The 15,553-nt window shown below is 49.2% G+C and overlaps 6 protein-coding genes across 6 annotated transcripts; 5 read left to right on the top strand and 1 right to left on the bottom strand.

Annotated features, from left to right (window-relative positions):
- Window positions 1–410: 410 nt before the first annotated feature.
- PC9H_005949 (uncharacterized protein) lies at window positions 411–2,304 on the top strand (the record flags this gene model as incomplete). The annotated part of the gene is made up of 15 exons (XM_036775506.1): window positions 411–430; window positions 478–526; window positions 577–591; window positions 644–669; window positions 722–746; window positions 803–884; window positions 936–968; window positions 1,329–1,471; window positions 1,526–1,583; window positions 1,632–1,656; window positions 1,711–1,756; window positions 1,814–1,824; window positions 1,876–2,038; window positions 2,098–2,148; window positions 2,200–2,304. 15 exons carry the CDS (start codon window positions 411–413, stop codon window positions 2,302–2,304), a joined length of 852 nt encoding a protein of 283 aa, XP_036631525.1.
- Window positions 2,305–2,565: 261 nt separating this feature from the next.
- PC9H_005948 (uncharacterized protein) lies at window positions 2,566–4,702 on the top strand (the record flags this gene model as incomplete). The annotated part of the gene is made up of 16 exons (XM_036775505.1): window positions 2,566–2,752; window positions 2,797–2,857; window positions 2,923–2,971; window positions 3,026–3,040; window positions 3,091–3,119; window positions 3,177–3,201; window positions 3,249–3,420; window positions 3,471–3,482; window positions 3,536–3,549; window positions 3,600–3,851; window positions 3,904–3,961; window positions 4,021–4,091; window positions 4,143–4,153; window positions 4,205–4,367; window positions 4,426–4,470; window positions 4,553–4,702. 16 exons carry the CDS (start codon window positions 2,566–2,568, stop codon window positions 4,700–4,702), a joined length of 1,314 nt encoding a protein of 437 aa, XP_036631524.1.
- A 667-nt stretch (window positions 4,703–5,369) lies between these two features.
- PC9H_005947 (uncharacterized protein) lies at window positions 5,370–7,388 on the top strand (the record flags this gene model as incomplete). Its single annotated transcript, XM_036775504.1, has 11 exons — window positions 5,370–5,523; window positions 5,579–5,610; window positions 5,664–5,732; window positions 5,787–5,815; window positions 5,870–5,912; window positions 5,961–6,027; window positions 6,085–6,211; window positions 6,268–6,617; window positions 6,675–6,699; window positions 6,752–6,942; window positions 6,997–7,388. The coding sequence occupies 11 exons, from the start codon at window positions 5,370–5,372 to the stop codon at window positions 7,386–7,388; spliced, it is 1,479 nt and encodes a 492-aa protein (XP_036631523.1).
- A 975-nt stretch (window positions 7,389–8,363) lies between these two features.
- PC9H_005946 (uncharacterized protein) lies at window positions 8,364–10,194 on the top strand (the record flags this gene model as incomplete). Its single annotated transcript, XM_036775503.1, has 16 exons — window positions 8,364–8,401; window positions 8,457–8,505; window positions 8,558–8,601; window positions 8,655–8,679; window positions 8,748–8,829; window positions 8,880–8,912; window positions 8,966–8,977; window positions 9,039–9,052; window positions 9,113–9,221; window positions 9,280–9,422; window positions 9,476–9,533; window positions 9,591–9,661; window positions 9,720–9,730; window positions 9,785–9,923; window positions 9,990–10,022; window positions 10,081–10,194. The coding sequence occupies 16 exons, from the start codon at window positions 8,364–8,366 to the stop codon at window positions 10,192–10,194; spliced, it is 975 nt and encodes a 324-aa protein (XP_036631522.1).
- Window positions 10,195–10,437: 243 nt separating this feature from the next.
- On the bottom strand, window positions 10,438–11,903 carry PC9H_005945 (uncharacterized protein; the record flags this gene model as incomplete). The annotated part of the gene is made up of 3 exons (XM_036775502.1): window positions 10,438–11,268; window positions 11,332–11,631; window positions 11,682–11,903. The coding sequence occupies 3 exons, from the start codon at window positions 11,901–11,903 to the stop codon at window positions 10,438–10,440; spliced, it is 1,353 nt and encodes a 450-aa protein (XP_036631521.1).
- Window positions 11,904–13,935: 2,032 nt separating this feature from the next.
- PC9H_005944 (uncharacterized protein) lies at window positions 13,936–15,174 on the top strand (the record flags this gene model as incomplete). The annotated part of the gene is made up of 8 exons (XM_036775501.1): window positions 13,936–14,193; window positions 14,261–14,306; window positions 14,374–14,514; window positions 14,575–14,640; window positions 14,697–14,765; window positions 14,818–14,867; window positions 14,919–15,083; window positions 15,142–15,174. The coding sequence occupies 8 exons, from the start codon at window positions 13,936–13,938 to the stop codon at window positions 15,172–15,174; spliced, it is 828 nt and encodes a 275-aa protein (XP_036631520.1).
- Between the last annotated feature and the right edge of the window lie 379 nt (window positions 15,175–15,553).

Raw genomic sequence — 15,553 nt, 5'->3', positions numbered from 1 at the left:
TAGTACGTTGTACCTTTTCTTCCCGTATAATATCGTCTCACAGTTCTGGCCGTTCCTTTGGAACCAAGAACACCCGTACCCAATGATGGCACTAACTGAGCAGATGTTGCAACTGTACACGCGGACATTAGACTCAGCTGCCGAAAGTAGACGACCGTTCCCTCGCAACCCCATGTACCATCAAAATTACGCTCAGTAAACCCTACGATTGATGCGAGTGGTCACCGGTCAGTGATGGTCGATTTGATGACTTTAACTTCTCACAGCAATCAGCGCTCTGCGCGCGGTAGCCGAATGGACTGATTGTTCCTTTGCTCGCAATGACAATGATAGACACTCGGTTGGGGTGTTATCGGGAACGCTTTCTTTGTGGGGCCCCTTCTTCGCTCCCTTCCTTCAGCCCAGCAGCGATGCCCTCCGCAAAACTCCTGTATGTCGTCCACGATTTCCATGTCAACTGCGCTGATCAAGCTGAAGATTTGGGCCCATGCTCATTGGTGTTTTCTTCAATACCATCCTGTATGGAGTAAGTCCTCAGCACCCCACGCGCCCTGAAGCATTTTAATGGATTATCAGGTCCTGGTAGTTCAGGTGAGCCAACTACCATGCAGAAAACCTGCATCTGACCCGACGTTGTCGCCAGATGCTACTGTACTTTCAAACATATAAGTACGCATCGGAATTTCCGCTTCCAACCATGTCTGTGCTTAACATCCGTCAGGGACTCTGCATGGATTAGACATTTCGTGAGCCGCCTCTACAATCAAGAATATGAACACGACACTGACTTGTTCCTTTCTAGATACTATACCTACTTGTCCTTGAGACATGTAATACCGTGTTTGACATTGCCATGATGTATGAGCCATTGATTCTGAATTTCGGTATGCAGTGCCACCTAGTATGCGATCCAATGTTCACGAGTGGCTCTACAGGTACCCCGGACGCAATCACGTATTTCCCCACAAGTGAGTCACTCCGGTCCCGCGTCATTGTCCTGCTGAACCCGACATGTCTTCAGTGATTGCTGCTGGTACACTGCCCCCTCCATATCGTCACGAGTAGTTGTTCATTGAACCTTCCTTCGTTTCACAGATCCAATAATCACAGTATGTTTCCGACCTATCGTTATGGCACCTCTCACCCACTCGCGTACGAAGGTAGCAATTTCTACGCCAATCCAATTATTCGTCGCTTGGCGCATCAGTATTATCAGTAGGTCATGGCTAATGCCTGCGTTGATTTGTATTCTTGGGGTCATCTCGCTTGGTTAGTCCAAGACTCCTTCGGGACAAATGGCCCCACTGACAAATATATTTCTCTCACAGCGGGTGGCATATGGACGTGCATCACCGTCGCTACAATTCGCGTCTTCTCTCGCAAGCCAGAATTGCACTGGCCCGCATTGACGTGGCTCCTTGCATCCGCCATCGCGGATGCTCTCATCACATCGACGCTGGTGTACAGTCTGGTCAGTTGGCTTGATCCGTTCGTTTATGCCTTCGATTCATCATAGGTCCCTTAGTACAAAAGGAAGACGGGATTCAAAGATACGGACAATGTCATTGAACGGGTAATACGATGTGAGTACAAAATGCGACATTTACGCAACCTCTGAGCGATGCTTTCAGTCACCATTCAGACAGGGATGATAACGTGAGTTGGCCTGTCTGAATTACAAGAATTTCAAGCAAATAACCCTCAAATCAGTGCGTTATTCGCGATACTGGATGTCGTCTTCTTCCTGGTATCCCCAGTAAGTGTTGAAACGTATTTCGAACAATAACATACTGACTTGGGTCTTGTCTTTAAGCACACAACACTGTACGTGCTCCCTAACAGGTCAGCTTCATAAACTAACCCCGGATTTTCAAGAAACTTCATATGGGACCTCGCACTAGGCAAACTGTATTCAAACGTCTTAATGTCAACACTGAATTCCCGTACTGGATGGGATCGGATTGCTAACCCCCATGCAAACCACAATGTCTTGTTCGGAGACGAAACGTCCACTTCGCTTGTGATAACAAACACCAGAGTGGGTGAACTTCGCCCGCTGCTGTTCCAAATACTGACTTAACTATCGTACTTATCCAGTTTCAGTTCAGAAACTCTCGTAAATCCATCAATGAAATCAATCCACAGCCTGTCAGTGATAATTCAATGCTCGCAAGACTTTTACTGAACTCCGAACCGTAGTTCACTGCAGGTCAGTTTGAAATGGATCCCGAGCTATCACACGTCGTCGGAAGAATCAATCCACAACATGACATCCTTGATCTGTCACTGAAAGGAAACGCGTAAACTCCAACGTATAGCTTTACCGTGATCGGTTTACAACATTTAATGATCAGTTCATAGGTATCCTATCCTCCTTGTCGAGATAGAGAACATCGTCATTCTAAGTCTCGGCCCTTACAACGAAATGTCGGGCTAGTTCATAATATGCACTGTCTTCCCGCTGGAGGTGCCCCAGCACAGCGGCCTCAATGTACAACCTAATGTAGGCCCTTAGACTTCCAATTGTTTGTGTCTGTAACACCCTTCCAGGTGGGGATAACACACATGCTGCGCTTGGAGCCTGAAAGTGGGTTCCTCGGACGCCGGTTCTGCCTGCTTATTCCCGACACCACCACGCTTGAACGTCTTATGGACCCCATCATCAACGTCAACCTTAGCCGATCAATACGCTATGATAAATTTCAGCAGCAGCAGCAGTATTCATGGGCGCCATTACCCCACGACGGCATCCGTGACGCCCACCGTCCGATTGAGTGCAGCTATTCATATAGTTAGGAAAACCGGCTGGTCTTCGCAGAGGAGGCTTTATTGTCAAGATGCCCTCCACAAAGCTACTGTGCGTTGGCATTTCTCATCTCACCTCGGTAGGCCAGCTTACAGTTGACACACATATCTACTCAGATTCGGACCCATGCTCATTGGGGTCCTTTTCAATACTATTTTGTACGGGGTGCGTCTGGTCTTGTAGTATTTGCAATTGTCTGCCACTGACACAAAGCTGCAGATTCTTGTCGTCCAGGTAAAGCTAGTCCGAAAGGAGGGCTGCACCCCACTCAAACGTTAGCTTAGTCATTCATATATTATCAGACATACAAGAAGTTCGTTTATAAACTAGATTTTTGATCAAACATGAGGCACTGACACGACTCAAATAGGGATGCAGCGTGGCTACGGTACTTCGTGCGTGAAATCCATGATATAGTGAACAACGGCTAACAAGGCGTTAGATGCTCTACCTTTTTATAGCAGAGACTGTTAACAGTGCCCTGGATATCGTCATGGTGTACGAACCACTTATTCTCAACTTCGGCAAGTATTCATGCTCTACAGTGTCTGTATCTTACTTACATACAACTCTCGAACCAGAGACATCCAAGGCGACGACGTTCTTCCCAATCAGTAAGCACGACTTTGTTCGCTCAGCCGGCTTTAATCACGGTTGACTGCAGTGCTCGCCACCGGTAGGTTTCGTGATACCTATTCTAACGATGGGCTCAACTTTCGGTTTACACAGATCCAATAGTCACAGTAAGCCCTGTCGATTTCCCCCTCGACTGTCGTGTCCTAACTCAGTTCAGGTTCTGATATCCACCCCAATCCAAATCTTCGTAGCGTGGAGAATTTTCATCATCAGCAGGGCTAAATGGCTGGCTGGTCTCATTTGTATATTCGCATTCATCTCTATGGGTGGCGGGTTCTGGACTGGGATTACTGTGACTATCATTCGTCGATTTGACCGCAAGCCTGAGCTTCATTGGCCCGCGCTGACCTGGCTACTTGCGTCCGCTATCGCTGATGTCATCATAACAGCATCGCTCGCCTTTAGCTTGGTGCGTGTGATACGGTGTCCCTCACCGATCAGCTAAGTCGGAATTCTTGTAGTCTCGTCGAAAGACAGGAATAAGCAATACGGACGATGCCGTCAATAGGATAATAAGATGTGGGTGATCACAGCTCGCGAGCTACCTTTCTTCTATGCTGACCTACAATGTTGTTCAGTAACTATCCAAACCGGTTTGATAACCGCCATCTTTGCAGCTCTGGATGTCATTTTCTTCTTGGCACTTCCGGTACGTCCCCAAGTGCCTATTCTCCATCATTGTTTATTTACATCAGTCTAGCGCACAACTATGTATGTTCACGCTGCCTTTACGACCAGTAACTTTTGCTGACATTTTCTCAGTAACTTCATCTGGGACTTTGCTTTGTCAAAGCTTTACACCAACGCCCTACTGTCCACCTTGAACGCCCGCGTCGGTTGGAATAAAGCTGCCAATGCCAACACACACCATAACGTTTTGTTTGGGAATGAAACAGGCGGTGTAACCCGGGGCACGAGTAGAGAGGTACGCACGATCGCTGCACGGCATTACTTGTCATTCATCAAGCGGTCTTGTTCCTCAGGCGGGAAATTATGCATCAAGCCAATTTCGCATCGCGAATCCGTTGGTTCGTTGAATCATGTCTTGTGCATGGCCCATGCGCTGATGTTCCTAATTGATTGGCATCTGTACGCTCTCGCGTCTATCAGGAGGTTAGCGGACTATATGAGTTGGAATCCACATTAGATAGGTTCAACCCGCCCAAAAGCCGCGACACAGAACCCGGGGGACTTGCCATAATGATCACCAAAGATGTGGAGTCCACTCAAGACCCTCCAAATTATCACATCCAGCAGTAGAAGCATCTTGTACTTGTATATACCTTGTCAGTTGTCCGTCTACTCGCCGTTCGGTCAGGCCATAGAAGCATATGTAGATGAATTGCTTAACCGGAGACAGAGTGGACTCCGTGGAGAAAGCAAATGCGGACATTGCATATTGCAGCATTTCAGGGCCACCATCCCATACGGCTCCCTTCCCCAGTCAGTGCCAACTCGTTGCTACGCCATAACAACCTAAACGACTACACCGACCTGATCCGCCCGGTAGATCTCTCAGTAATCAGGCATCCGAGCTTCAGAGCCTTGGTGGCTCCTGACTCCTGATCAAAGGCTCCTGAGTTCAACTTCCCAAGCGCTCAAGCGTTGAAATTTGAAATCTCTGCCTGTTTCCATGATGCGCGATACTCTGGAGTGCCGGGAGCGATTGAAGCCACTAAAAGCAGATCGGCGTCAGGAACGACCTGGGCCATCATCAGTATCGAGAATTGAATCCATCGGTAAATTGCCATCAGAAGTCGTGCTTTCCCATGAACCGGTAGCTCGTGGTTCAACAGCGTAACATCACGCGAAGCTTCGCGAGTGGGCGTGCTATTTATTCACGTCCGATAATGCCAGTTAGAGTTCGGATTGTGCCCCTCTTCGTCCCTCTCAAACTACGGTCGCTGTGGAGGCTTGCAGAGTCGCAATGTCTGAAAAGGCAATGTCCCGTTCTTCGACAACCCAGGTTGATTGCGAGAAAGATAGCAGCAGTAACTCTGTCAGTGGCAAGTCGAATCTCCTCCTGAACTCCAAGCTAGAGCGTATCGTATGGAGGAAGTTGGACCTATGTGTCCTTCCTAGTAGGTGACGCTCTGCCTCAATCGAAGTTTGTAACACAAAATCGATTACCCACAGTCATTGCTATGTTCTATTTCCTGTCATTCTTGGTGAGTTCCTGCAAAGAGTGCATGCTTCGGTATCTCACTTCATGTTGTATCAGGACCGCACAAATCTGGGAAACGCCCGAGTTGCGGGCCTTCAAAGGGATCTCAAGATGAATAACCACCAGGTAACCATATACCCAGCTCAGATATATAGTTATCTGATGTGTTGTATCGATCAGTACAGTGTTGCGCTCACTGTCACATACGTGTAGGTTGCAGTAGACTTTCGTCTACATAATGATGGATAATCAAGAATTCATAGGCCTTACATCGTGGCTGAGCTGCCTTCGAATTTACTTCTCAAGGTGCATGTGCATTCACCTATTTTCTTACTTTTCAATTAAATGTTTCAGGTCGTGGGCCCGAACTTGATGCTTCCTGCCATGCTGACGGTTTGGGGGATCATAACCACCCTCCAAGGTAGCGTTATATCTTTGGCGGTCTACGTGCTTGTGTTAAGCTCTCTTGGCTTCTTAGGGGTGGTCCATAACTATGCTGGACTTCTTGCATGTCGATTCTTCTTAGGCCTTTTTGAAGGCGGCGTATTCCCGGGGTTGGTCCTCTATTTATCACTGTTCTACCCTCGACAACGACTCCAAAGTCGGTGTGTATACATTTCTTCCTTACAGTGACTTCAATCTCACTCAATACGTCCAAAAGTGTCTCTGCTTTCTTTTCCGCTGCCTCTATTTCTGGAGCCTTCTCGGGTTTGCTTGCCTTCGGTATCATCAACATGGATGGCGTCGGTAATAGACCCGGGTGGGCCTGGATCTTTATCTTGGAGGGTCTATTCACAGTGGTCTTCGGCGTCTTTTCGTTCTTCTTCATGCCTCGATCGCCTGAGCATGCACGTTTCTTTAACGAGGAAGAGAAGGCATACGTGATGGAGAAGCTACGAGAAGATAACTCCATAGGCAACGATCAATCCGACTCCTTCAGCTGGATTGAGGTTGGGAGGGCATTCATGTTACCACAAGTCTGGCTCCTTGCAATCACATTTTTCTTTGCTGGCAAGTTCTTTTCTTCAGCGGCAACATTGATGTACGACATGCTGATTATATCTACAGGGTGTATATTGTATTCGCTGGCATAGTGAGTACCAATGAATTGATCCGAGTTGATGCATTTGACGAAGTTATCTTAGCTTCGCTCCATCTATAGTTCAGGGGTTGGGCTATACCGCCACTCGTGCACAACTGATGAGTGTTCCCCCGTTCGCCGCCGCTTTCGTCACCTCCGGTATCATCGCCTATATATCTGACCGGTATCATTGCCGCGGATTCACGATCATCTTTTGTTCATTACTCTGTGTAATTGGGTTTGCCATGTACTTGGGTGAGTTCATGTATCAGATTAGCGCCGCTTGATGTTGATGCTCATCAAATATAGGCTCTACCTCATCGTCAGTACAATATGGTAGCCTCTTCCTATCCATCACCGGAACATATTGTTCTGCTCCAGCATTATCTACGTGGAGTGCGAATAACGCTGCCCCGCATGTTAGACGAGCTACAGCCATTGCCATAGGCTTTATCATGACCAACTCAGGCGGCATCCTCGCTACTTGGCTATTAGGCTCGTTATCCCCTCCGCCAAGATACACAAAAGCTACGATCACCTTATTGGTTTTCTCTGTCCTGATGGTCGTCTTCTCAGCCTTCAACCTCATGTACTTGTGGCGGCAAAACCAAACGAAGGCTCGTTTCAGAGCATCAAACACTCAAAGCGAGGAGCCTGAGGGCTTAGGAGATAGGAGTGCTTGGTTTGTATATAATCTTTAAGCTACTGTAATCTCACGCTCAAAGGTTGTAATTTTGATGGTCAACAACGTCTGCACCTGCCATCGCTACCGTGTGCCACCACCATACACACTTTGTGATGCACCGGTATGGGTCTTTACCCACCTGTATGGTGACCCTGCACGTGGGAGGATTGCGCGGTTTTGAATCTGACGGTGAATCTGACCTTACGAGTTCCAACATATACATTCAGCGCACCGTACAATGATTTCGACTTGGGGAACAGAAACCCAAATTTCTTGACCACTCAGCGGATGGACGAAGAAGATTTCTTCAACGCGCGCCTCATGCTGATGTGTAAATTTCGTCTTCCAGCAGATGGGCCTTGCTTCTGTCAAGGCGGTGCATTCGGACGCCGCCCGCCATTCGTGGTACGGTTGCAGCCATCTACTAGACGTGGATGCGTACTCACGATCTTCTCATTATCAGTCAAATTCGTTGCTGGTGTCTCAGACTAGTGGGAATCATACGGTTTGAAGGAGAAACATCTCATACAAGTTAGTATTGTATCGGTTCGGGGCTCTTCTAGTCCTATTCACTAGGAGACGGTCCATCTTCTCAGAGGAGCCATCATCAAGAATTCCCCCCTGACCATCGTACCATCACTAAACTCCGAGAACTCACTTGCACCGGGGATCACTTAGACCATGAAACCATTGTCTTCGGAGCTGCAACGCCTACCTGTCCTTCAATGTTAAGTTTTCTAATTGATTGACAAGGACAAATGATACACCCGTGCTCTTATGCCCTTCTTGACGCACATGTCCTTCCCGTCTCTTCTGTGTCCATCTTCATATCAGCTTGATTGATGTCAGATCTACACCGAGCGCACAGAAAGCATCTTTCTAGACCCAGGAGCCCGGTCGTTCCGTTCTTCCATCTATTTTTGGATATCCCATTAAAATGGCCACCGTGGTTCACAAAGTCGACAGCTCGCTCCCCCCTCACTTCTGTGACATGTCCGATCCAGCCGCCGAGTCTGAGCACTTGCTAAAGTACTTGCCCTGCAACAACCGCGTAGTACTATCACCGTTACTGACTATTGTTTAGCTTCGGCCCTATCCTCTTAGGCGTTATCTTCGAGTCTATCCTCTATGGGGTAATGTTATCATTACCCTAGCAGTGAATCGTGCTGATGTCACCATCCACAGATATTCGTGCTCCAGGCGGCCATTTACTACCAGTCCTACAGAACGTAAGCACAAGCGCCACTTACGATTACTCAATTTCCTTATACGAACCCTCCAGCGATCCCAAATGGACCCGCTACCTGGTTCGTACGCCCCACAAAAACAGGCCTGCGGGAATATGCGTTACGAGTTGCTTATAGCATACCTATAGGTCCTGTGGATGTTCGTGCTCGAAACTATAATCATGGGGATCGACATCGCCATGATCTATACTCCAATGGTAACTCACGCAGGTTTGTCCAAATTCATTTGTTGCAATTCTTCAGACTCATGTTCCACGCAGGTGAGCGTGGGGTAGAGACGGTGTATCCGAAGCGTAAGTCGTGCCCCGCAGACATGAACCATTGCATTGATACCTTTCGTTGCTAGTTCTCGCTGCAAGTAAGTGTTGAACGTAAGATAGTGCGCGACCGACATAAACCTGACCGACATAAACCTCCAGATCCCATTATGACGGTACGCTGTCCCCATTGGTGATTCTGTGTTCACCCGGCTTACGACTTACGACTTGTCAAGGTCCTTTTATCGACTCCAGTGCAGCTTTTCATGGCCCGTCGAATCTATATCATCAGCAGGTCCATATGGGTGCCGATTGTCATTTCTCTCGCATCGTTGGCCGCTTTTGGTAGGACCTCACCTTGGTTTCGCTTTGTAACCTCCTCACTCAGTATACCCTCCCTTAGTCGGAGGCATGGGATCAGGCGCCTCCGTGGCCATCGTCCAGACATTTGCTGGTTTCCCGAAACTCGAATGGTCCCTCAATCTCTGGCTTGTTTCTTCTGCCATTGGGGATGCAATTATCACCATTGCCCTCGTATGGTACCTGGTCAGTGCCTTCCCGGCCTCTGATAGCACTGATGTATTGATTGGAGATTCTAGTCCTCGAGGCGCACAGGGTTCCAAGCCACTGACGATGTCCTCAACAAAGTCATACGAAGTGGGTTCATTATCGGGTTCATCACCGTGATTATTGACCGTTTTCGCACTACTCTAGTGACTGTGCAAACTGGCCTGATCACATCTGCGGCCGCAATCACCAATGCCTTCCTGTGTGCATTCGCTCCCGTAAGCCGTTCTCTGCTCAGGTCTTGACAGACAAGGTACTCATCAATTCGTTGAGCAGTTCTTGTCCATGTACGATTGCCCTATTCTAAACAACGGACACCGCTGAATGTCGGCCTCCTACAGGAACTTCCTTTTTGCTTTCGGCCTGTCAAAGTTGTACACGAACTCCCTCTTGTCAACGCTCAACGCCCGCAGCCCTCTAGGTGGTGCTCCAACGGGGACCGGCGAACTCCCATCCGGTGTCAACATTCGCAGCCGGCCTGTGAGTGTTCTTTCGCCTTTGATCCCTCGCGACTTCGCGATGCTGATGTCCACCACCTGAAATCAGAACTTCTCCCGCTCGAACCAACAGGGGCAGTCGGTAAGTCGTCCTTGACAATTCTCCGCTCCCAGCGCCTGACTATGGGTAATCCGATCAGGCCTTTGAACTTGAACAGGGTATACGGATTAAGCAAGACGTATCCAAACAAGCTAGTTATATTCTGCCTTCCAGTCCGCAGGCTGTGGTACAGTTCCCCACTGAGCACATCTAGTGCCTGTCTTACTGTTCCCAACCGTCAAGTTATATTTATTATCGCCCATTATGGTTTTATTATCAATGTACATGTGTATAGGATATGATCTCGTCCGATCCTACCGTGCTTTATTTCTATCTATATTTGTACTATATTCAAGCAGAAATTAACGTTGGGGACCTTGAGATAAACACGGGAGGAGAACAAAAAGTCAGGTACTTATGTGCAGGTATAGAATTACATGGGTACTAGGGTCTATAATTAAGCGTTACTGCGTACAGCTAATTCAAGCGCTTGTTCGACGTCCTCTACCAGGTCATCCGCGTCCTCTACACCGACGCTCAGCCTGATCAAGTTGTCGCCGATTCCGAGGATTGCACGCTCAGCAGGGGGGATGCTGCCGTGCGTCATCCGTGCAGGGTGCTCTGCGAGCGACTCCACGCCCCCAAGCGACTCCGCCAACGTGAACAGACGCGTCGACGTCAGGAACCGCTCAGCCGTAGCCTCGTCACCCCGAATCCGGAACGATATCATCCCGCTGAATGGGAAATCGAACGGAGCGTCGCTGTCGTCCGGCTTGAACGTGTCCACGAACTTCTTCGCGTGCGCAGAGAGTGACTTGTACGCCAGCTGGTTGCGCGCGTGCGTCTTCAGCCCGGGGTATATGACCTCCTCGACGTGCTCGCTGCGTTGCAGTGCACGCGCGACCTGCAACGCATTCTCGCCGTGCGCCTTCATCCGCAGGTGCAGCGTCTTGGCCCCGCGTTGCGCGAGCCAGCAGTCGTACGGGCTGGGCACCGCGCCACTCGCGTTCTGCAGGAACTGCAGCTTCTCGTACACCGCCAGGTGGCGATGCGACGCCGGGAGGATCAGCGCACCCATTAGCACATCCGAATGGCCGTTGATGTATTTTGTCATCGAGTGCATGACGAGGTCGGCACCGAGCAGCAGCGGCGAGGAGTAGAACGGCGAGAGGAACGTGTTGTCCACGAGCACTAGCGGCTGCGAGGGGTGCGATTTTGCCAAGCGGGAGATTTTGGCGATATCGATGAGGCGCAGGGTGGGATTCGTGGGTGACTCGATCCAGACAAGCTATCAAATTGCCATTTTCGTCGATCAGCGTGAATTACTTGAGTGGTAGAGAAAGAAACAGACCTTCGTGTTCGGGCGAATCGCACCGATGATCTCGTCGTCGCTGGCATTCTCAAGGTCAAGGAAATCAACCTCGAGGCCCTGTAGCTCCTTGGCGACGCGGGTCATATAACGAAAGGTACCGCCGTATACATCGTTCACGCTGAGGACGTGCGCGCCGGGTCCCAAGGACTGGAGAACAATGCCCGTTGTGGCAGAGCCGGACGCGAAAGTCAGTGCGTAGGAACCACCGGATTCCAATGCGGCGAGGGTGCGCTCCAAGGCGGCTCTGTTCGGGTTTAGAGATCTCGTGTACTCGTAGCCCTATGTCGTTTGTCAGAAACTATTCGTGTAGAGTCTACCTGGGTACTCACTTTGTGCACGCCAACGGCGTCCTGCTTGTAGGTCGTGCTCAATGAAATGGCGGGTATCACCGCACCAGTTTCCTCGCTAGGCTCAGAGCCGACATGTATAGCGCGTGTTCCAAACCCGCCATGCTGCGACGATTTCTTGGAGACAGATCCGTTCGTATGGCCGTTACTGTGGCCATTTGTGGAGACCGACTGATTTGAGGTGTGTATGATAGATGGCGACATGATGGAAAAGGGGACCAAGGATGGCGGGGTATGTTTCGGGGCGAGGGGATTGTGGGGGGCTGCTTAGCAGGTAGTCGCCGTACTTATAGGTAAAATTTTGAGTTGCCATTGCTGTTTCATTCATGATAATAACCAGGACCTCGCCCAAATGACAAATTATGGCGAAATCTGCTGAGTGGCGGCGCCACGTGCTCTCCGTTTCCCCGCCCTGCTGGCATTTTAACTCTAAGTCATTGCCGCTTCCGACTCCCATGGCTTGTAGCTAATGTCGTCAACCTTGCGGTGTATGACTCAAAGCAGCGCTTCTTACGAAGTATTTATCAGCAAGCTCTCCAGCCCTTCGAGCGCTCTGGAAACAATGCGCCAGTCGATGTCGTATTGGACCTTTCGTCTGGAGGTAGGTGTTTTGTTCTCCGTACATATGACTGACGGCCGGAGCATCTGGTATTTCGTGAAACAACTGCCCGAATCATGTTACTGCAATTTTCCACAGCCCTGCTTTTGCGCATCTGCTTGGACTATCGATGAACCCAGCGGGCCTCAGCATTTCTGTTGTACGGCGACGGGCTTCATTCCAGGATCCGAAAGAAGTTGCCTCAACTCGTTGAGCCTGAGGTAAGACAGTAACGACTGTATTTTACTAGGTCATGAGGCCTTGGGGGACTCGGAAACTCGACGGAGTAGTTCGGCAGAAGGTTCCCCGGCACCCCAGGACGGTGCACCCCGGCGTTCTACCAAACAATCCATTGGAGACTGTTAGAGGGGAGTTAAAGAATATTGTCGACTGGTAACTACGTGGGGCAGAATTCAGAGTGTCGAGCTGTATGTATTTTGAACTATTGTCCGTGGTCAAATATTGAACGAATAAGGTGCAGGTCCCTCAATCGAGCGTAAATAGATATCTGATTTAATTTAATCTAGGAACTTACGCAGGAATGCTCCAAGAAGTTTACGCACACAGGCGATGACCCCCATGTTACTTTTCTGATAGAAGTGGTCAAATGGAAGGGTGCATCTTGCACACCAAGCCTGCAACGATTTACGTCCCAAGTCAATCAGGGGCGCCTCCTATTTAATAGGGTACTGTGATTTCGTTTTGTACACGCTTGTCAATAAATGGGAACAGTGACGGGAACATCATTCAATGTTGTATTCGTATCAAGAAGTCGACTCATATGATGCTCGTTCACACCCATATACCCATATTCGCAGTCGGAGAATCCATGTACCGTCGGTCATTATGCCCAGCTATGTGAAGAGGGATCAGTCTCGTCCAACGCCTCATCAAGTCGAGATCCGTGCCAACATCATCGGTCGGTCATGAGTTGCTACTTTGAACGTCGCTTAGATAGCTGATGTACGTATTCCAGCAATGTTTCAGCCGTCTTATCTTTCTTTTCCAGATAAACAACATCAAGGTTAGCCAGGGGTCAGGGGATCCTTGTTTGTGGCATGTCCCGTCTTTGCAGACATTCAGTCTTACACAGTTTTCTTGATTGATACATCTACTTCCAGTATGGTATAGATTGGTAGAGTTATATGTGAAAAGCTAAGTCCCCTGAACTTCAAGTATCCATATGTGAAAGTTCGTAGTCTTACGCATTTTTCACCTATTACATCGGCTTATGACTATCCTCTTTTTACAGATTGAGGGCTACGAGGTGTTCTGTAGTACTCTAAATCTCATCGCTAGCCCAAATTCATGCCAAGGTATTTTTCCAGTGCAATAGAGCTCCTATCTACTCCTATACTCATTTATACCTTTTATGGTAATCTTCCCAACATGGCACTATTCTCGGCTTCCACTCTCACGCAATGTCTTCGTTCCCCACCGAAGAGGCCTTGTATTACTGATTCATTTTCTCAGAGATTGGAATTCCCCGCAGTCACCATGCCACGGTCTGACCCATATTGCAGACCCACCATATCGAATTACATCGAATTACCATCATTCTATGCCTTTGCGCGAGGCACTCGTGATCACAGTGTATATAACCTGGTGGAATGCTCGCTTGATGAACAATCTCGCCTCATGGCATCTCTGGGAGTCGCTTTAGTCACTGGCGCTGGGGGCGGAATCGGGCGTGCCATTGCCCTCCGTTTGGCTAAGGACGGATTTGATATCGCTCTGAACGATGTTCATGTCAGTCTACCCAAAATTGAAGCAGTCAGACAAGAAGTCTCCAAATTTGGGAGGAAGGCTTCCGTCCTCACCGCTAATGTGGCCCACGAAAAAGAGGTCAGCAAGATGGTTGATCAAGCTGTACAGGACTTGGGTGGGTTAGACGTGGTGCGTACATGTGGTGCACTCTGTAGCTTCGCATCCAATACTGATCGGCGCGGCGCGGCTTTCATAGATGGTCGCCAATGCAGGCATCCTGCGGGCGGACGGTATCTTGGATGGTGCGTCTCCTCCGGACCGTGGATAGAGCACAGACGCTCAATCGGTCTTGGCGCGGACGTTCGATAGCCTCAAATGAGTCCTGGGATCAACACCTTGAGGTTAACGCGAAGGGCGTCCTATTCTGTTTCAAATACGGCGCTCAGCAGATGATTACACAAGGCCGGGGAGGCAGGCTCCTCGCGGCGGCGTCTACCAGTGGAATGCAAGGTAATGTCACTGGGGTCTGCCAGTGGGCCCGTTGAGACGGATTTTGACTGGCCCCGACAGGAAATCTAGGCCTTATTTCCTATTCTGCAAGCAAGTTTGCAGTCCGTGGAATCGTACACGCAGCTGGTACGTTGGAGATATACCGAACATAGGTACTCTCGCCTATCCTGACTAATCTACAGCACAAGAACTCGCCCCCTATTCTATTACTGCCAATGGATATGCTCCAGGCCCCATCGATACCAATATGAGTACGTGTTGTTCATAACATGTGCTCTCTACACCAGTTCATGGGATGCTCAGTGGCCCAGGTCGTCGAAGCTTCTGCCAACCCGGGAGGAGAACAAGAAGAGGTGAGTCTTCTCTACGGTGATTCGCACTGATTCAATACATTCCTTCGACAGCAATTCCGTACTATTCCTCTTAGGAGATACGGCTCCCCTGACGAAGTCGCGGGACTAGTGTCCTACCTTGCCTCGAGGGATGCTTCCTTCATAACCGGTAGGTATTCTTTCAACGGTATTCGCGAGTTGATGGTTGAATTCATTTATGATTGCCTAGGGCAAACGGTTCGTATTCGCCCCAATTCACTGCCGATAAACATGCTTTCTGACAGTATTCCTGTAGGTCTCTATTAACGGCGGGCGCATCCTCACTTGAGTAGTCTGCTTTGTGTTGGCTCATTGTCTGTGTAGAGGGTGTTCGTGCCCGTGCCATCGACGAATATAGCTTACGTTTTCACTTGCATCTCAGATGAAGTCAGATGAAGTCAAACTTCCGCGCTCCCTCATTATACCTGTCTTTCGAGTTCCCATTCTCGCGGAAATCGCGAGGTTTCTCCAGCACCGCCGACTGGTTAGGTTCGATAGCAGTTCCAGAGAGGATCTCGGTATACATTCCTTATTATGCACCTTCTTCGATGCATCGACGAAGGGAATGTGGCGTAACTGTCTAATCAAAGGAAATGCCGGAACCTTCAAACTCACTCAATGACTCCACCGTATCTCGGAACCCAACCTAGAATAAAAAGGAAAACCCG

The sequence above is a fragment of the Pleurotus ostreatus genome, assembly GCF_014466165.1.
Source record: "Pleurotus ostreatus strain PC9 chromosome Unknown scaffold_4, whole genome shotgun sequence".
Lineage (NCBI taxonomy): Eukaryota > Fungi > Basidiomycota > Agaricomycetes > Agaricales > Pleurotaceae > Pleurotus > Pleurotus ostreatus.
The sequence above is the reverse complement of the archived record's forward strand: the minus strand, read 5'-3'. Positions and strand labels throughout refer to the sequence as shown.